General features: G+C 37.6%; 1 protein-coding gene across 1 annotated transcript in view; it reads left to right on the forward strand.

Moving 5' to 3' along the window:
* Nucleotides 1-22070, forward strand: part of SNTG1 (syntrophin gamma 1) — a 275551-nt gene that overhangs the window by 105391 nt on the left and 148090 nt on the right. Inside the window, exons 9-10 of the mRNA XM_075063014.1 lie at nucleotides 7211-7341; nucleotides 12698-12827. Coding sequence (XP_074919115.1) covers nucleotides 7211-7341; nucleotides 12698-12827 — 261 coding nt within the window. The remainder of the gene's footprint in view (nucleotides 1-7210; nucleotides 7342-12697; nucleotides 12828-22070) is intronic.

Below are 22070 nucleotides of genomic sequence, written 5' to 3' on the forward strand. Positions count from 1 at the left end.
TTATTGGACCAATTTATGTTGGTGAGAAAGACAAGCTTTTGCGCTTATACAGAGCTCATCTTCAGTTCTCGGAAACATGTTCAGAGTGTCACAGCTTAATACAAGGTGGAACATATTATTTAGCATAAGTAGTTAACACATATTTCAAGGGACCATTCAAGGTGAAGTGGCCCATTATCACCCCTCCAGTCTCCAGTAAGAGGAAAACAAAGGGCGGAGGTTGTTAGTGGATTAGAGATTGTTGTAATAAGCCATAAATCCAGTGTCTCTATTCAGTCCATAATTTTTAGTGTCTAGCAAACTTGTGAATTTCAGCTCTCAGGTTCATCTTTTGAAAGTGTTGCGCAGGTTTCCTTTGAGGATGAGGACTGATAGGTCAGATATAGAGTGATCGCTTTGGAAAAAGTGTTCACTCACAGGTGATACGGCATTTTTGTCTTTTATCATTATGTTCCGTGAGTTCATTCAGAAGTGTAGTGATTGGCTGGTTTCACCCCAGGGTTATTAGGGCATTGAGTACACTGAATGAGGTATACTACATATTGTAATAGGCATGCATAGGACCCATGGATCTTGAAAAGTGTGTTGTGTGGGTATTGATCATTGTAGCAGTGAAGATATGTTTGCAGATTTTTCATCTGTTCTTTTGGCAGGGTCTGATGCTGCTTTGAGTTGGTGTGTCCTGATCTGTGAGGAGCTTGCTTTTGATGATGAGGTTGGAGAGGTTGCGGGGGTAGTTTGAAGGCCAGAAGAGGGGGGTTCAAGAAAGATTTCTTTCAGGATGGGGTCCCCATTGAGTATGGGTTATAGTTGTTTAATGATACCCTGTATAGATTCCAGTTTGGTGTGATAGTGACTACTAGGGGTATGCGGTCAGAGGTTTTTATTTCTGTATTAAAGCAGGTTCTCTGAGCATTTGGGTGGCCTGTTCAAGGATGTGATCTACTTCTTTGGTGGAGTGCCCTTGTTTGGTGAAGGCGATTTTGAGTGTGTTAAGGTGCATATCCTGGACTTTTTCCTCAGAGCCTATTCTGTGGTATCTGAGTGCCTGGCTCTAGATAACACATTTCTTGGTGTATTTGGAGTGGTTGCTGGATCTCTGAAAGAAGGTGTGGTGATCCATGGGTTCTTGTATATAGTTGTCTCTAGGGTTCCATGGTTGAAGCTGATAGTGGTGTCCAGGAAGTTGATGCTAGTATGGGAGTGATTTTAATGAACAGGTGATGGTTCTTGAAGTCATGGTGGAAATCTATATTGAGAACAAAATTAATTACAGAACCAAAGAATATGAAGAGAAGAAATTATTTAATTGGCTGCACATGAATGCTAAGATCTTGGGTAACAAACGAGGTATTAGAATTTATGAGCATTAATTCTGTCTAGCTGGTATTACAGAACCATGGTAGGATGATTCATACTATTGGAATATTAAAATCAATGGTTGCAACCTATTTAGGAAGGATCAAATGGGCAAAAGGGGATGGGGAATGGCACTCTATGTAAAAATTCATAATTCAGAAGAAGCTATTTTATTTTATTTTATTTTATTTATTGTACTTATTTCTTTATTTATTTTAATGCTTCTGGATCAATATTCTAATAGGTAAGCACATGAGGAGAGTATAATTTTTTTTTCTGCTACAGACTACCAAACTGCACAGGGGACCAGGATGATAACTTCTTATACATCTGTCTGTAATTCGCAGAGAAAAACAAAGCTTCATGATCATGAGGGACTTCAATTTGAGTGACGTACATAGGCATACTAAAAGATCCTTGTAATTTATAACTATTCTAGATGACAATTTCCAAACTCAAGAAGTGTTACAGCCAACATAGAGGAATTCTTTATTAGTCTGTGCCTCAACAGATAAAGAGAAACTGATCACAGAACTAAAAGATTAATGGTTGCTTAGGTTCATGACTGGAATACATTTATAGTGTGCAAGCAATATATATAATATACTTTGTGCTTTAATCTGGCCAATTTCACAAAACTGAAAACAATTATGAGCCAAATAATCTGAGAGGAAGAATATAATCACAAAAATTTATATGATAATTGGGAATCATTTCAGAACACCTGAGGAGATGCCTATAAAGCCACAACCCCAAAATTGAGGAAGAAGGCTATACTGGTTAGAGGGCAGCGCATATATAAATAAAACAGATGGAAAAATGGGGAAGTTGATAGTAATGAATATTAAGCAGAAGTTAGGAATTGTAGAAAATTGATAAGGGAAGCAAATGGACACAAGGAAAAATCTATGACCATCAGAGTTAAGGACAATAAGAAGGAGTTTTTCAAAAAATATATTAAGAACAAAAAGAATTCTGACATAGGTGTTGGTCCATTATTAGATGGAAGTGGTAGACATCAATAATAATATAGAAAAGGCAGAAATGTTCAATTAATATTTATGTTCTATATTTGGGAAAAAAACAGATGATATAGTCTCATTACCACTCTTACCATTCCACTTGTATCTCTGGAAAGTGATAAACTGCTGCTACTAAAGTTAGAAATTTTTAAATCAGCTGGTCCAGATAACTTGCAGCCAAGAGTTTTAAGAGAGATGGCCAAGAAGCTAAGTTAAAGGTGATTTTCAATAAATCTTAGAGCACTGAGGGAATTCCCAATGATTGAAAGAAAGCTAATGTGCCAGTTTTTTAAAAGGGATGACTTGGGTAATTATAGGCCTGTCAGCCTGATGTCGATCCCTGGTTAGATAATAGAGCAGTTGATACAGGACTTGATTAATGAAGAATAAAGAAGTTTAATGTAATCAATGCAAATCAACATGGGTTTATGGAAAATAGATTCTGTCAAACTGACTTACTAATAGGTCTTAAAATGTAGTTGTAAATGGGGAATAGACAGCGAGCAGGTGTGTTTCCAGTGGGGTTCCACATGGATTGTTTCTTTCCCTACGTTATTTAACATTGTTGTCAATGACCTGTAAGAAAACATAAAATCATCATGATAAAGTTTGAAGATGACATAGAAATTGGGAAGAGGTAAATAATGGAGAGAATAGGTCATTGATTCAGAGCTATCTGGATCACTTTTTTAAGTGGGCGCAAACAAACAATATGTGTTTTAATACAGCTAAATATAAATGTTTACGTGTAGGAACAAAGAATGTAGGCCTTACTTACAAGATGGAGAACTCTATCCTGGGAAGCCTGACTCTAAAAAAAAAATTGGAGGTCATGGTGAATAGTCGTTTGGACATGAGCTCCCAGTGTGACACTGTGGCTAAAACAGTGATTGTATTTCTGGGATTCATAAAGGAGGGAATCTTGAGTAGCAGTGGAGAAATTATTTTACCTCTATATGTCACAATGGTGTGGCTGCCCTCAACCTTGAGATTCAGGTTATCTACATCATACATAAATCTCTACAGAGTGGGTGCACCTTTTAATTTTCCAGAGTGTGATTTCTGTGTGAGAGCTGCAGAGTGCCGAAGCTTTGAAAAGTTACCAGACCAGCTTCATTTTTGTAAAAACCTTTTGATACAAAGAAATAATAATAGGTGTATACAACAATTTTGGCTGAAAAGTATGAGTTTATATATATATATATATATATAAAACAAAAAATCTCCACTAGACCCAATCCAAACAATAGTCTCGTTCCCACTTTAGTAATGGATATGAAACAAAGTCAACATCTGAGGGATCAAACCCAGGCCCACTGGACTTACAATCAATGATTGAATTTTTAATGGAGTGTTCTCTGTGCTTTTGATATGCATTTATCAAGAGTCCACTTTTCAAATGTAATTGGAACATGGAAAAATAATTGGTGTGCAAAAGTAGGATTGTATTTAATGTTATAATCCCAGATCCTCGCTGCACTAGTGCTCTATTTGGCTTTAGCCAATCTTTGTGCTCCTTTAATCCCATGGCTGGCTCCTAGCTAGATTAACAACAGCCTTAGGGTTGCTCTACATTTCTCTGACTTGTAGCTGCTGCTTAAAGACAGATTATGAAGGGTGCATATTGCAGGAATATAGTGCTATTTAAGATATTTACCTGTCCCTATGCAGAGGGCTGTGAGGGATGATGAAATTGACTTGAATATCACCTGGGATTCAGACTCACTGGGAGTGCAAAAATTATCAGCTGGATGCTTAAAACAGTTTTCTGATGCATTTTCCTGATGCCAGAATAGGGAGCCAGGAGATGGTTTTCATGCAAACATTTAATTCAAGGATCATATGAGCTGTAGATTCGGGAGATATAAACGTATTGTCTCAATTGAAAGACAAATACATAATGTTTCTGTGGAAAATAAACCATTTAATTATGAGTATTGCTGGTTGAGATTAATTTTCATCCCAAACTTCACTGTAAGCTCTCCCAGACAGTACACACTTATTTCAAGCTACAAAGTTAAGATTACTGCCTTGTGCATATGCATTACAATATATGATCACACATAATTTCCCTAATATAATATATATTTTAACTTTCTACAACTTTAGATACGAGATACATTTCCTAATGTTTGAATGCCTTGTGGAAAGTGTCATGGAAGTCAATTATATGCAAAATATTCTGTGAATGAATGAGTGACTCCTGAGTTCTGCGTCATTTACTGTAGGTCTTAATAAGTTCACCTTTCAGGGTAAAAATACTGCATACTACACTTCATTATCTGAGTTTGTAATTACATAGTATACTGTATAATATATAGGCCAAAGGAGCAGAATCAAGGTTGCTCATGTAATCTAAATATACATTTTCTGTCTTTTGAAGATTGAACCATGTATCCCTCATGATGGAATTTCACAGGCTTTTCCTTCTAAAGACGAAAGTTTGTCATTTGAAGTTATTTGTGCAGACACCTTGGAAAACCTTAATTTATGAAAGAGACTCAATGATTCACTTCTGTTAGTCAGTGGTCACCTTAGGAAATGTGTTGCAGTTCAAAACACACTTTATGAATGAGTCACCAGTAAAAAATCTTACCAATCAAATAGCCAATCCAAATAATTTAGTTGCTGGATATGAAACAAAGTCAATAGCCAATGACCTGAATCTTAATGGAATGTTCTCTGAGCTTTTAGAAGGCATTGATTAGGAAACCACTTTTCATGTATAATTGCCCTGTGAAAAATATCATTTGTGTCATGGGTCTGCTGTGGTTTGATGAAAATATTTTTAATTTGGTTAAGTTTTTAAAACACAAGTTTCTGCCAGCATGTAATATCTTCAATGATAGGGGTTCTTTCAGTAATGAACTCCCTCCTTTCTGTTGGCACTATATGTGTGTGCACAACACATATCTCTATTTCTCAATGTGAGTTACACATGCAGAATGGGGCATTGTTGCACTACGTATTACATTCTGTGGCCCTATCCCTTGGTATGAGTTATATCTCATTCATAATTACCAGAGTGTAACTCACTAGACTAAATACAATGATAATGTTATACTTAATAAGAGGGTATTGAAAACAATATTAAGCAGAAGTAGATTCATTACACATTATGCAATTAGTAATTAAAAGGCTATTTTCACTGCATAAATTACTATAGGTATAACTTAAAGCATATTGGGGTCTCAGAAGATAGAATGAACAGTGAGTACTGATTCCATCAGTGATATGTAGTGAGTGATGTAGTGGTAACAAGCCCCCCCGCCGCCTCATTCAGGCACAGGTTAAACATAGTATGTGATTATGTAATACAGTATGGCTATAGGACTGGTGATCGCTGTAGTTAATGTTGTCTGTGTATTTCCATTATAATCTCATTTTCATTCATAACTTTCTGAAACTTTCACCAGGTCTGGGGTGAAATCCTGGCCCCTCTGAACTAAATAAGAATTTTGCCATTGACTTCATTGGGGTCTGAATTTCACCCCTCTCAGCTTTAAGGGTGTTGTGGTGTTTGTTTGTTTGTTTGTTTTCTGTAAGTAGTTCTGCCTTTTTTGTCTAAGGAGGGAGTCGGGAGTAATATATGTCTCCCATTTATAATAATATAATTAAGTTATTATTATTAATCTATTATTATTATTAGTGGTAGTAATAATATCACAGTAGCACCTAAAAATCTCAGATCAGGGGTTTATGTCCCATCGTGCTAGGCGCAGTACAAACACTAATTAAAAAGACAATGCATGCCCCAAAAATATTCTTCAGCATTTTGGAAACTACTGAAGGATAGAGAGTAGAAACCTGAAATTTGACAGAAAAATTACTGTTGTAGAAAATTGCCTTGGAGTGTCCTAATAAAATGTGTTGTATTGTGTAGATCAAGGGAGTATATACAAAACACACGTACACATGTGCGGACATGCACACACACAGACATTGCTAACTGTGAAGATATGCTGTTTGCTTTATTTTAATGTCATTTTAATTATGTTCATAGGATCCTTGAAACATAGGGCTGGAAGGGATCTTGAGAAGTCAACAAGTCCAGCCCCCTGCATTGAGGCACCACCAAGTATACTTAGACCGTGCCTGACATGCATTTGTCCAGCCTCTTCTTTAAATCCTCCAATAATGGGGATACTGTGCATTCCTTTGGAAGCCTATTACAGAGCTTAACTGCCCTTATAATTAGAACATTTTTTTCTCTAATATCTAATGTAAATGTTCTTTGCTGCATATTAATATAACATGTGATACATGTGAGGCATATGGTGACCCCTTAAAGTAGAAGACATTTTATAATTTGGTACTAAAGCAATTGCAGGTTGCCAAGCATGGCAATTTCAAAATATTTATGGAATATTGCATGATAAGCCTCAACTGTGGCATTTTGAATAGCTACTTCTATATTCAACCCTTCAAAATATTGTCCTCTACCTTTGAATTTTGAACACCTTCCTTGGCTATTCATTGCAATAACATGATTCAGTAACATTTGATTCTGTTTGTTTTCCCCAGTCTTGTAATACTTGTAATATTCATTTCCATAGTTTACAATATAGAGTATTAGTTGAGGGGATGGCAGTTGTTTGCAGTTCCTCCAACCATACTTGTTTCAGGGTTGGGGTTTTTTTTGCAATCAAAAGTGAAAAAAAAACATGGAATCTCTTCACAGTGTATAAAACTTGATCAAATAGAATTTTCAGGAAGGATTTTATCACATAAAACAAGGCACCAGATATTTGAAGGAAAAATGTCTCTCTGTCTATGGCAGATTATTATGATAAAGGCCAAAAATCAGAAGTGTTTAAAATTTCTTCCAGGATACACTATCATGTTCCTCATGGCCAACATCACCAGGGCTTAGGTGGGAGAAGAGATGGTGTGATCTCCGATTAATCCCGCTCCTTCATTCCCGTTTTTCCCAGTACCTCCCAGGATCAGATTTGTGCAGGTAAATAAGTATGTATGCTTGAAATTTGTCTTGCCTGTGGATAGATATAATCTTAATGGTAACTTAGTAAATCAGCACTTCAGTTGAAAAGATAAATATATATTTCCCTATAGTCATGGGCCATAGAGCTACTTGATTGTTCAGTCCTCTGACTACTTGTCACAATTTAGTTTAATAATGATTCCATTGTTGATCATGGCTCTCAAGCCAATTTTAATAGAAATTAACAAGGAAGTTGAAAACTAATAATGATACTTGAAAATCTTTCCAAATATTTTGCATTTTAGTTGATTTTTGTTCCTGAATCTTATAAAGCAAGCTTAATAAGCACATCAACATTTTAATGGTCTGAACACCTAGATATCATTGCTTTCAATTCTGCCAGCAACATACAGCAATAGACATTTTATGAAATTGGAGTGCTGGCCAGGTGCAGGCCAATGGAGTATCAAGCCCTAATCCTTGATGAGAAGACCTTGTTGACTGCAGCGTTTTTTTTCGGCTCTGCCATTCCTCTAGTTTATACAATATATCCCCTCAACTCCTATATTATTCAGCTTTGTCAGAGACATTTTTCCAACTTTTAAAAACTATAGTCTTTCTTATATGCTATCTTTGGTAAACGTTTCTTTGAATTTAAAGGGCTGTAGTATAACTGGATGCCATGCTCACCTATTTGTGTTTTAGATATATAGTAATCTCTCTTTACCATGCATGGGTGACAAGCATCAAAATCTCTCCCTTTTCCACTTGTACAAATGATGTGGTAAAGATAGACTGGGCAGTCTAGGGAAGTGGAAGATTTTCTTCCACTTTGTCAGGCCAAATGGATGCAGGAGAGTGTTCCTATTGGAAACCAGGAAGTGGGCGGGCAGAGCCTGCCCGCTGCTAAAGAACCCCACCCCCCAAGCCTAAGGGGAGAATCCACAGGGCCTGGAAACCAAATAATTCCAGGGGACAACTATATAATAGGTGTCAGTATGAGTTTTACTCTAGTAACTAGGAGGCAGCTGTGTATGCACACTAGCCCAGTATATTTCTATACTTCAGTCTGCCACCTGTGCCTCCAACAAAGACAAAATTGTTCTTAAGCATTTGGGAATCACAGGACTTAAAATACAAAACTCTGATGGCACATAGATGGTAACGCAGTTACCACATAGATTTCATGATTGTCCGTTATTCCTGACGAGAAGTGAGCAAAAAATTATTTTTTTTTGTTCATTGGCTAAACCAAAAATCTGGGGGAAAAAAAGTTGTTTTGGGTCAAACAAAATATTTTCCTTAGTTTTAAGCTGGTTTTATTTATTTATTTATTTTAAATGAAAAATCATTTCAAAATGAAAAATTGAAATGTGTTGTTTTAAAATGTCAAAATGTTTTGACTTAGAATTTTTTCCCCATTTTTTTTTTGGCTGAAACAATTTGCCAAATTTCAAGTGAATTTGCCAACAGTTTCAGTTGACCCAACTCTTTGATTTCACCTCCTCTATTCCAGACATCAGCTTCATTTACTGTTCTTTTACTTGGTGTGGATGAGGGCTACGTCATACCCCGATTACTCATTACTAAGTAGTGATGGATGTTGAGAGAGAGCGAGCATTTTAAAAATAGGAATAAAATGGGGACAGGAAACTTCTCTGGGGAAGTGGAAGGCATGTCATTACTTTTGTCAAATTTGAACACTATTTTGCTGTAAACTCAACTAAGCAATTGACTTCAGTGAGGACTACACACATGGTTAAAGTTAAGCATGCATATAACTACTTGTTGGCCTTAAAGTTTAATTTTGAACACTGACAAAATACAATTATATTCTATTCTTTTGGTTCTAATTTCAAATGCTTAACATGCATAGACTTACAGAGTTCATACTTAGGTATTTCAGTTTCTTTTAAGAAAGTAGCTGTACATCAGAGATTTAAATCCAGTCCATGATTTCCGGAAAAGAACTTTGAGTATGTCTAGGTTAAGCTAAAAGGATATTTTGTGTTTTCATCCTAGAATAATTGCACAGTCTCCTTGTATCCTCCTATATCAGCTATGTAACATGAACAATTAACCAATACAACTTACATGGAAGAAAGTTGAGTTGGGTATGAGAAAAAATTATGTTTTGGTGGACAGGTTTAAAAAAAATGTTTAGTTGTGTTGGGTAAGGCAGATTCTTGCCCTTCTGATTAGTGAAAATTACTCTGGAATACAACAGTGTCTCAAAAGATCCTGTTATCAGAGGAGTGCAGATTCCTAATGATGACTGAAAACACTGAAGCTATTGAAAGCAATATTAATGAGAGGATACTGAAAACAGTATTAAATAAAAATAGATTCATTACACATTATATAATTAGTAATTAAAAGCCTGTTTTCACTAAACAAATTGTGCTGCATGATACCTTTTTATGTCGCAATTAGTTTATTGTTTGTGTTTTGAAAACAAACAATGATACATAAGTATTAACTAATTATCATTATTGTATACATTACCATAATCATCATTACTTATCTACTTCTAATTTACCACTTTATGCACAATATTAGAGAGGAACCTTCTATGTAATTTGAAGGTTAATTCAGGATAGTGTTCAAAAAGACTTTGACATGCTTTCAATTGTTTTTTTTACACTTTAAAATATGTTACTGTACAGAAATATTCACTTCCATACACGTGCTCACATTTACGATTACCCAAATTATTGCACACATCCTTGATAACATGGATTAAAGTATAAGCTAATAAAACAGCAATATTTGCAACATACTAACACTTTAACCTGAAAATAAAGCTGCATGCTGCCAGACTTATGCCTTTTGGCTTATTGATTTAAAACCTTCCACGAATTTCATGCTGCAGAAGCCCAGGAACCTGAATTCTACTCAGGCAACTAATTCAGCAAAAAATCAACTGGCAGACAGAACCAGTGTTCTTAAATATTTTCTATACCATAGAATAGAAAAATGTGGTGCAAACCAAAGGGTATTTCAAATCTGATTTTTTCTTCTATATATCACAAACCATGAGTTTGATTTATTTGTGTCTATGTGATCATGTATATGAACATCAAAGGGGTTCAAACTTTTCACTGGGGTTAAAGAAGAGATTCTGTATCATCTCAAAATGCCCAGGCCTGGAGGAGAGTCCTTTATCTGATGCTCATTTAGCTTCAGCCAGTAGAAGGGCTTGGGTTGTTTGTTTGTTTTTGCTTAGGAAAAGCTGCATTTACTTCCTGATGATAAGAAAGGGGTCAGAACTGGCTTCCCTGAAACCAAGTGACCAACCATTTTGTGTGTGTGTGTGTGTCCCAATATCCTGTTGAAAAGGGACTTTTTTTCCTTGTCAAGAAGGCATTTCTGATTATTTTTTCCATGCCTAAAAGAGAACCAGAACTTCTCTTTGACTCTTCCAGATGAAAAATCCTTGCTGAGAAGGGACTCAACGGTCTGCTTGCCAGGAGTCCTGAAAAAAACATTCTTTGCCCAACACAGAGAATCAGTCTGTTTTCCTGAACGTGGTCTCTGTTAGTTTGTGTGAAGTAAGCACCCGACTTTCAGTCAGAAGGGGTATTTAAAGGGAAAACAGATGTGTCTTTGACCAGAACAGTCCAACCATGGGAAGGGGGCTCAGGCTGGAGGAAAATGTCTCATATGTACTCCCATGGATGCACAGGAGCCAGTAGTTTACCTGAGCCCCACCAGCTAGTTCACCTGTTCAGGTGATGCCTAATCCCCACCTCCCAGCCACCCACCTTTTCCAACCTAAATGGAGGAGGAGAGAACCTTCAAGGAACTGCTATCCATTTTTTAACCCCTGGATGGTTCAGAAAGACTCCATGCCTTTGAGGTCATGATGGGGGCATTTAAAGGGAAAACAGGCATGTCTTTGACTGGCGCTGCTCTTAAATGTGGATGAAGGCAACAGTCATCCCAAATATGGTGGTTACTAACCCACTAAAACAAAGAACCCCAGTGTGGTAGATATACAGAAGTTGCACATTCCACAGTTTTAAGAAGTAGAAAGAATCTTTAGAAAATCTTTTGTGATGTCAGCAACTGATTTCATTAAGTGAGGCCCAATCCTCATCTTAAAGATGACTGATTGTGGATGAGCTATTCTCACAGTACCTGAATGACACATGCCTAATTTTGAACTATGAATTTAGTGCTGAAGGATGGAGTTGTCACAGAATGCCAAGTGTGGAATGCCATATTCTTGTTCTGGGAGGTGGAATCAGGCTCAGCTTTGGTGGCTCTTAGGCCAGAGACCCACAAGCCTCCTATAGGCTCTTTACTGAAGAAATTAAGTCCCTTAGTACTTAGTATACAAAATTTTTCTCTTGCTTTGCAATTACTTGGCATTCAACTGCAGTAAATCAGTCTGTAATGCATGACAACTCGCTATATAACTGCTCAGATTAGGCTACTTGGATGGCTTCCACTTATGTCAATGGGTAAATCATAAACTTCCGTTTATTCTCAAATATTGCAGAAAGGTAATATGAAAAAAATCATTGTGGATCAATTTTGAATTCTCCAATCCTTTCATAAGTAGTTTAGAAAAGGATCATTTTTAAAAATAAACTCTCTCACCTATAGGAACCAGCATAGAACAATTAGACACTAAGCTAACTTCATTTAAAGAATGGTTTTAAAATCAAAGCTTTTAGGTATGAAATGTTTATTATATGACATTTCATGAAACCTTGCTTTTAGTGTTTGATAATTAATTTCTTGCATTTGTACTTTTTTGCTTCATATACTAGTTTTTAAACTTCCAAATAATCCCAGATAAAAGTTGTATAGATATTGAATTGCTTTTAAAAATGCACCAAATATTCTCATTTATTTATCTTCTGAAGCCATTCGGGTAAGTATTTGGAGGAGACTCTATGAACTGGAATTCTGTGAGAAAAACATTGTTCTATAACTGATGCAGAGGCGTCATAAATATCCCAGAACTGAGTAATCATTCAGTCTAAGGGCCAACACTTTCAAACCTGGGTGTCTAAAGTTAGGCTCCTAAATCCATATTAAGAATTTAAATCAACTGCCTAAATACAGATTTAGGAACTTAACTTTAAATAGTCAGGTTTGAAAATGTTTTCAAAGATTTTCATGCAACCATTCTTGTCTTTGTAGCTTTGCCATCTATAGAACTTAAATGTCATCTCAGTTGACCTGTTGTTACATTCATTTTAATTGAAGTCAGATATATATAAAATGAGATAACAAATAAGAAAAGAGTTCAGTAGTTGACTATTGTGGTTAAAAGAAAAGCTTTTCTACATGTGGTATTAAGATGAGATGTTAGAACAGATGACTTTTTCTTCTGATCTGATCTGTTTTGACATGTCTATAGGCAAAATGCATTCCAAGTAATTGCTGTGGATGGAGTTTGCAGTGGAATAATTCAGTCTCTCTCTGCTGACGACTGTATGGACTGGCTACAAGCAATAGCAACTAACATTTCCAACCTCACAAAGCACAATGTAAGTATAGATCAAAGTGGTTCAGTGGATTTGGAAATCATATTTGACCATAGCTATTGTAAAATGTCTTATAGGTTTAAGCATAGAATTTTCTGTTTATAAACAATGCTTGAGATTTCCTCAGGGAAGTCAACTCAGTCTATCATAAAATCAGACTTTTTGAAAACTCTTTGAAAGGGAAATCATTTTCTCCCCAGCTATACAGTCCACTTCATCACTATCAGGATTATTTGCTTCTTAGTAGTACCTACCAGATTAAGACAAACAGAGCTTGAAATTTAGGAAGGTCAGATGAGTTCTTTATGCATGTCTGAAAGTAAAAAGTAAATGTTATTTTTATATATTTTAAAAAATGGAAATACGTTTTTCCTTGTAAGTCCATTAGAGCAGGGATCATGTCTACCTGTGTGTTTGCACATCATTCTAACACACAGGCATCCTGATCCGGGCCTCTGGATGCTTCCATCGTATCAACACGTAAAATTAATAATGCATTTGTGCTTCATGCTCTTTACTTTATGCATGGTTTAATCTTATGTAAGAGATGTTTCATATTCTAGTGAGGATACATGTAATGCAAAAGCTTTTTCAAACTACTTTACTGATAAAATGGCAGGGTATTTGGTAGATTAGATACCATTTGTGTATCAACCTCTGTACAGTATGTTTTTCTTTACTAAAGGGGGGAAAATATGCATGGGGATAAACTTATCTGTGGTAAAAGCCATTTAACTCACACCGATGAACAATTCAGCCCATTAGGTTTTAATTTAGGTCCCATAAGATCTCGTTCAATCTGAATTACCTTCCCCTACCTGCTTCAAAATTAGTTTTTATTTCAAATGCTGGGAACATATTGAAGTTGATTTATATTCTAGTTTCAAAACTATGTTCCATCTGGCAGCAATATGTAAAAGTCAGTGCATTGGAAAAAACATGATAGATGTGAATTCGTCCACCATCTGTAAGCTCCCATGCGATACAAGCCAAATTTCCTGGCTATTTATTCATCTCTATAATGTTGTTGCTGCATAGAACTGCCAGTCTCACCAGGATCCTGACAAATGAGGATGCTCTTTCTTTCCATTACCAACTTTAGATCATACTATAAACTATTTTTGCTATTTAAAATAGAGGCTTTGTTTTCTCATAATAATGCATTGTTGCACACAACCATCTGGCATCGCTTTAAGTGGCTCCGATTATGCTGTAATCACAGCTGCCTAGAGTAACTTCGTTTTGCTAAAACATTGTAGTTACATGGCAAGTCTTATTTCAATATTTTAAAATTAGCACAGTGTATAATTCCCCAGTAGATTCCATAAAACACTAGGAACAAATGTAGGCAACACTATACAGTAAGAGGTAAATGGATAATTATTCCTTTATTGTGCAAATCTTAGGTTGTTTTATCACCAGGGCTCACAATGGAATGGCTTTAATTGAGGGTCTGCCATGGTTTATAATCCCTCTGCATAATAATTGTCCATATGTATATCCTGAAGTCCAGTCTGCCCATGGCCATGCTGAACTCATGGGAAGTGATAAGGACTCTGTTATTTATAATGTAGTCATACTGTTCTTTAAAAATATCAATTGCCCATAAGAATTACAGTTGACAGCATATAATGATGAATGAACGTAAGACCATTTGGAGACACAGATATGAGGAAAATAACTGCATTGCTCTGCACAATGATCAGATGAGATTAGAGGTGCTTCTGATTCATGTCCATACAGAATGTTTATTGTCATTCACATACTGTTGCTGTTAAAAATGTTGTTGCCTGAGAAAGATAAGACATTTAGTCGAGGTCACAACTGATTCTACTTTAACTTGACATGCTGGGCCACAAATGACAAAAAGGTTACAGGCTTTCCTATAAACAAGAAGGCAAACAAACACGTATCTACTCTGCTGATCTTTTGGTTTGAATTACATCCGTACTTACTCCTAGTGGTTGTGTCAATGTATTTACTCTGAAATTGTTCAGAAAATGCAGGGTTGTATGCACCCCTTTACTTTGGGCACAGCACTGAGCAAATGTAAGTAATAAGAGTCAGAAAAGCCTCAATAACTCTTGACAACCTCTTCCATAGTCACTGTGCATGGCTGAAGCTCTGTTGGTTAGTGTTTGGGTACAGGTAAGAAACAGTGGGTTGGTGTAGCATGCTGCAGAATAATGGTCCTGCAAAAGTTTTCTCAGCCAGTAGCACTCAGATGGAGAACTGTTAATTTATGACCCACAAAATGGCAGATAAAACATTTGCCAAGTCAAATCCCATAAACCTTTGCACGGGGGAGGGAAGGGCTTTCCCCTCTCCTCCCTGCTTGCACAATGCTTAGTTTGGAGATGTCAGAAGTAGTGATCTATGGGGCTCCAAAACCTCAAAAGCAGCCCTTATGGTCTCTTCTAACTGAGGCCTGTGTGGGTCAAGAGGAGGGTGGGAAGCTGACAGAGCTGCTGCCAGTTTGGATGCTGGGCAGGAGGGTGAATGTAAAGGGGGAAGTAGTAGGAACTTGAGGAACAAGCAAGCTGATCCTTCCTCCTTTTACCCAGGTTCCCACTGGGACTTTCTAATAAGGAGATTTTGCTGTTCTCAGCCAGTGGGTTGTGAGCCACAGGCCTCCTCAGGACTAGAGCTGAGCAAGCAATTGCTATCTTCATTTAGCAGCAGAACCAAAAAATATCCCCCCCAAAACCGTTGTTGAACAAAAGTTGAATTTTGTTTTTTTTTTCTTTCAGAAAAAAATCATTGGGGTTGACTGACATGTTTTGAATGTCATTTTGATTGCTTTTAAAAATTGAAACTGTTTCTATATTTTTGAAATTGTTTTCCTAATTTTTTTTTTATTCAGCTGAAACTATCTGCCTAATTTGACTCAAATTTTTGAATAGCTTTAGTTGCCCTGGAACTGGATTTTTTGTCAAATTTTCCATTTGGCTGAAAAATTTCACCCAACTATACTCCTCAGCTGGTTCTTGGTTGCCCTGTGCTGTTTGAGTAGTTCTCCTCAAAGAAATGTTAACTTCTGCTCATTTACCTCTGCTGAATATCTACTCCTGTGGAGGGGAAGTTGTGTAGTTGTGTGAAGGTGGCAGCAAGTAGCACCATGGCTTTCAAGGGAACTGTGCTGCGAGGAGCCTAGGGAGTGACTCAGGGGTCATGTTCTTTATTAGGACCTTGGCCTACCACTTGCCAAGACCTCAATCATCAATATAATATAGTATATTCTTGAGGAATTCAATCATTTCAAAATTTTGAATGACTTCAGTGGGGATGGAATTTCAACAGAGATCATTATCAAGCTCATCTCAGTTCAAAATAATTCTGTGGCACAATGAATTTTGAGTGCTGCAAACATGAAAAAAGGACAGAAGCTTTAAATCTTTGTTATAGGTAAATACAGCACATCAGGTATCTATCTAGAATAGGGCTGAATAGTGTGTTGGAGATGGGGTCGGGGTTATCCTCTGTGTCCATTTGTCACTCTTGTCCATTCCTCTTTCTGTGGAATATTTCTACATAGTGTGATAGTATCTCTGCCATGTCTTGCCTTTCCCCTTTCATCATTTCCTTGAAACTCTTCAACAATGTAATAGTTTTGCTTATGAGTCTTACCTTGGAGCTAGTACCTTACGATGAAATATTTTGTCAAACATTAACTCCAGAAAGACAGCTAAACCTGGTTACATCTCATCCAGGAGGTGAAGTGGTGACAAAAAGTAATTGTAAATGTAACACAGAAATGTGTATCAGATCTTGTGAAATTTACTACAATATCTCAGTTTATTCAATGTGTAGAAACAGTGATATTGCACACTTTCCAGGTCAATCTTACAAGACGTCACATACCTGTGAAATTACTTCCTTCCTGCAGAGGAAGAATGGCCTTCTGGTTAAGGCACTGGACTAGGATTCAGAAGATCCTGAGTGAACTTTTCCAAGTTGTTTGCCTGTGTTTAAAATTCTATTGAAGTCATTGGGACTTAAGCATATTTTTAAAGTTAAACACAAGTTTAAGTACTTTCCTGACTCAGCGACCTTATCTCTTTGCCTCCATTCTTCTTTTGTAAATTGGATATAATTAGGGTAGCCAACCCTCCAGGATTGTCTTGGAGTCTCCAGGAATTAAAGAGTACTCTTTAATTAAAGATTATGTCATGGGATGAAACCTTCAGGACAATGTTCAACCACACTTGGCAACCCTAGGTATAATAATACTTTCCTGCCTCCCAGATGTATCTGACTCAGGCAGAGCAGGGACTTGAACTTGGTTCTCCCACAGCCTAGCTGAACATCCTAACCAATTGGTTATTGGCTATTCTGTGGGTCTTTCTTCTACCTCTCCCTCTTCTGCTTCCCCCTTTCCCCCCATGAAATCCATCTTGGACCTGGGAAACTCCCGACAAAAATTTTGTCAGTAAACATATATATTTCCACAAAACATTTTGGTTTCAATGGAAAAAATGCTTTCTAGAAAAGTTTTCAACCAGTTCTAGTTGACAGCCAGTTAGCTAAAGCTAAAGATGAGTGTGGCCAGTCCAGAAATGGGGGAAATGTTATGTACTGAATGGTCCTGAACTTGTTATCTGGCGTTTTCTACCAAGGCAAAAAGTCTGCTCATTTTTTATAAAGCAGGCTCTATTTAGTTTAAAGTGTCCAGCTGTCCCTCAAACAACATACATACTTGTGACTACAAAGACCTTGTGACCTCTTTCCCATCATCCTGTCTGTAATGGGAAGAAGATTCTGAAGGCCCTCTCTCCCATACTGTTTGCCCATTCCTGTTATGATCCTTCTGGAAACATTTACCTCATCTGAGAGCTCAAAACTGAACACACTTACAGTACAAAGATTGGATGTACATTTTTGTTTTCATAGTTTTCTTGAGACACGTTGACCTGACTGAAAATTTTCATGCATGCAAAACACTCAATTATTTTAGTCAGCTCCTCCTCCTCCTGTTCTTCCACTCCTTGTAAATGCCGGGTTATGACCAATGTACCATTTGAAGACTTGTGTTTCTGTGTCATTGATGTGTTCTTATGGTTTGCTTTCACTTGTTATGTATTCACTTGCATTTTCAGTAATTTGCTTTACTTCTTACTTCACTAACTTACTGGTTGCATCTTACTGACTATGGTGTAATTTACATCATTTGGGATGTAGTTCTGACTGGGTTGATCCAGATTTACATTATGTGCAGCCTCAGAGCAAAGGCATGAAGTTCAAACATTTCTTGATAATGCTACGGTATGTTTCACCAGCTTACCCAGAAGCCCTTTATTTTGGGTAAATATTACTACCATGTGGGAAGTGTGCGGTCTCTCAGAATGGTGGTGTGTGTGTGGGGGGGAGAGCTTCAGAAAATGAAATGTAAGTGGCTATGCTTTTGCATCCATAACACTGTAAACTAGCTTTAACATTGTCTAGGATTAATGCAAACCTGTAGTAGGTTGTCTGCTTTCGTGAGCACTGCAGTTGTTATGATGTGTTCTAATCATAGGGACAGTGCAAGATGAGAAGTCTTGGAATTGGAATAGAAGCTTTGATTTAGTCACCCTAGGCATTCAGGCAGCTCATGAAGTCCCATTTTTACCTGAGTTGTTAGATAATATGCTTTTCATTTGCCTCTAAAGGTTCAAATTTTTTTTTCAGAACGTCCATTTTTATTATGAACTAAAAGGAAAGAAACACTTTACAATAATGTTACTTATTAGCACTATAATAGCTGGGAGACTATCAGTGTCACTTTGATATAAAATATTATCATTTATGCTGCCATAAATAACTACAGCCCCAAACCACAAGCAGTATGAGAGCAAAACACATCCTTAGAGAGGATAAACTGTGAAAAGGCTTGAATTTTATTAAATACTTCTTCAAACAGGAGAGTGATAATTTACCTCTAGAATGTTGTAAGCTTTAAAAAAAAATGCGTTCCATTGCCAAACCAGTTGCATTACACAGATGCAGAGGGAATACCTTTTTGTTTGTTTGTTTTGTGAGTGTTATTTCAATGATACTCGCTCAGAGGCAGGAATAGCTACTCCTTTGCTAGTGTGTAGTCAAAGTATAAATGGTAGTATTACATGTACATTTTGCTGAAAAGAAAAATGCCAGAATACTTTTCCTTTGGCCCCTATGTGGGATTTAAAGTATGGCTTTAAGGCCATTTTCCCTCGATTGTCTAAGTTGAATTAAAGTTTGTCTGCAGTTACTGATAGTCCAAATGCATTTTCTGATTGGTTGCTAAAGCCTTTTACATAATGCTCTTCCCACACAGCAACCCCAGGGGAGTAGAGCTGGAGCCTTATCACTGAAAAACAAAACCGTAATCTCTAAACTCATTATATGAAATACTAAAGGGATATTTAGCGGGGAGAGGAACAAAAATATTAGTACAAGCCTGGGAGGGAATGAGGAAAGGCAGATGAGATTTTACAGAGAGAGAGTGAATAGAGGAGAAAAGTGATAATTTTAAATTGTTCTTTCCTGCCAAATTGTCAAATTTACCTTTTAACAGCAGAGTGGGGACTTCTAGACGCTCACCCCAGTTTCAGTTGTAACTGTATGATACTCCAAATTGAGTTTCTTGTAACAGAAAGTGTTGAAAGTGACTGAATCAGTAACTGCTGTTGATATAGCATCCAGGCTTCTAGGACCAGATGAGGAGAGAATAACAAAAATGCTTAGTTGTTACGTAGCACTCTTCATCTGTAGGTCTCAAGTCAAATCAAATTATAGCTATTTTTTTCAGGTATGGAAACTGAGTACACAGAAGTTAAATGACTTTTAGTTCCTCTTTTCTCTTATTCCTCTAGGGAATATATTTCCTAGTGATAGATACATTGGAAGTCTCATCCTCCTCTGTGCTAACAATTTTAGGGAAAAAAGGATTTTTTTAAGGATAAATTAATGATGCATATAGCAAGAAGCCACATCAGGGTATGAATCATTAGCAGGCTATCATTACACTTCTTGAAGTTGAAAGTACTCTTTGTTTGGTCATCTACTATACAACGGCTAAGATACCCACCATCAGTCTAGAAATTCAGGGGCTGTGGTGGCTTATTATTATTGTCAGATGGGCACAATGGGCAGAGTCTCAGCTGGTGCATATCAACATAATTCTACTTCACAGGAGTTAGACCAATTTACAACAGCTGGATATTTGCCCAGTCACTAAAACTAATTATAGACAATACAGAGCTGGAAGTGATAAATAGCATTTTATCTATAAAGGGTCCAATCTATAAAGAGCAATTGAATAATTGTTCATGTCAGCATGTTCTACTAATATTTTCAGTTTTACCAAAGTATCCTACGATGGAGCGGATAAGCCCCACACTGGCAATGAGAGGGTTAAGAAGAGGCTGTGGAGCCAGTTGGCTCTGCCCCACAACACCTGCAGCAAATGTCAGGCATGGAGAGGGGGTTAAAAGGAGTGGACTACCCCAGTTCAGGGCTCACCAGGAAGGAGAGCAGAGCTCTTCTTCTCTTGATGGGAGAGAAGCCTGGTTGTAGGTTAAATGCTGAGCCAGCTTGCTAGCGAGAGGAGCCACTGCTAGAAAGGAGAGCCAGAACCGGAGGGATCAACAGGAGCATGGACTGTTTGGAGAGAAGCCCTGAAGAGACCAAGGCACATTTCAGTCCTACCTCTTCTGGGTTGTTAAGGTCCAGGAAAAAAACGGAACAAAAAACCACCCCAACACAAAACAGGGTCAGCCAATAGACCTTGGGAGGAATCCCGATGAGCCATAAAGGGATGCCATGGAGGCAACCTCATCACATTTCCTTTGTAATGACTGTCATGCCAACACAAACTCAATGGGACTACTCACCATGTGTGTTTGTGAGGTGGGGTTTTAGAATTTTACAATTTATTATGACTATGCTTAGCTATGTGAGAACTGTTATACCCAACTAACTCTGTTATTATACCTAGGATAAATATAATCTGAGACATTATGGGTCATTCTTCAGCTGGCTGCATAGCTCCATTGGCTTCAGTTGGGTTACACTGATGTACTCCATATGAGGGCTTGGCCCTGTGTGATAAATACAGGTGTGCACGGTGATGAATTTGTATCTAAACCTAAAATATGGTGTATATATATAGGATTTCTGAGATTGTGCAGACAATTTTAGCACACTCCCGCCCTCAGGAGACCTGCAATTGTAAGCCATTAAGACTAACAGATCTAACTGTCAAACAATGGAACAATTGCAGGGGCATATTCTTAGATGACCTGCCTGGGAGAAAGCAGCAAAAGGCAAATGGAAGACTTCATGCCTAGGCCCTGTAACAAACACCACTGAGCTATATGGCAGTTGGGCTCAAGAAAGGATGGTAGGGCTTCGAGAAAAGAGATTTTTTCCCTGGGGTTGGCTAGGCTAGGGGTGAGGGGAGAGACTAAGTGGAAGGAAAGCTGACACCAGGCTGGGTCTCAAGAGTTCCTAGGCTTCCTAAAAGAAACCAAGCTGGGTCTGTTCTTTTCCTGTAACTTGAGAGGTTTAGACTAGAGTAAATATAGATATAGGTTGTTATGCAGTCATTCTATGTAATGCTTTGGTCCATTTGCTGTTAAACATACATTACTTTAAGAAGGCTGCTAATATCTAGATAATTGATCATTAAGTTCTGAAGGGAAGAAACACAGATGTTCAGTCACACCTACTCACTAATAAGCAATTGGCATAGATGTGGTTTTATACCCATTGTGTAATAGGATAGAACTGCAAAATTCCATCCCAAAACAGGCAAGAACATAAGAAAAGGAGAATGGCCATACGGGGTACGACCAATGGTTCATTTAGCCCAGTATCCTGTCTTCTGACAGTGGCTGGTGACAGATGCTTCAAAGAGGATGAACAGGTCAGGGCAATTTATTGAGTGATCCGTCCCCTGTCACCCAGTACCAGTTTCTGGCAATCAGAGGTTTAGCAATGCCCAGAGCATGGGGTAGCGTCTCTGACCATCGTGGTTAATAGCTACTGATTGACCTATCCTCCTTGAATTTATCAAATTCTTTTTTAACTCATGTCATGGTATAATTCCCCACTCTGAACCTTAGCGTCCAATGGATGGGTTACCAGCATGAATTCCTCTAAGCTCAATTACCAGCTTAGAACCTGTAGCGCTGCCACCAACCAGGAATTCCAGTGCCTGGTACACTCTGGTCCCCACAAAACCTTGCCCGGGGAACCCCAAGACCCAGATCCTCTGGATCTTAA

The sequence above is a fragment of the Chelonoidis abingdonii genome, chromosome 2, assembly GCF_003597395.2.
Source record: "Chelonoidis abingdonii isolate Lonesome George chromosome 2, CheloAbing_2.0, whole genome shotgun sequence".
NCBI lineage: Eukaryota > Metazoa > Chordata > Testudines > Testudinidae > Chelonoidis > Chelonoidis abingdonii.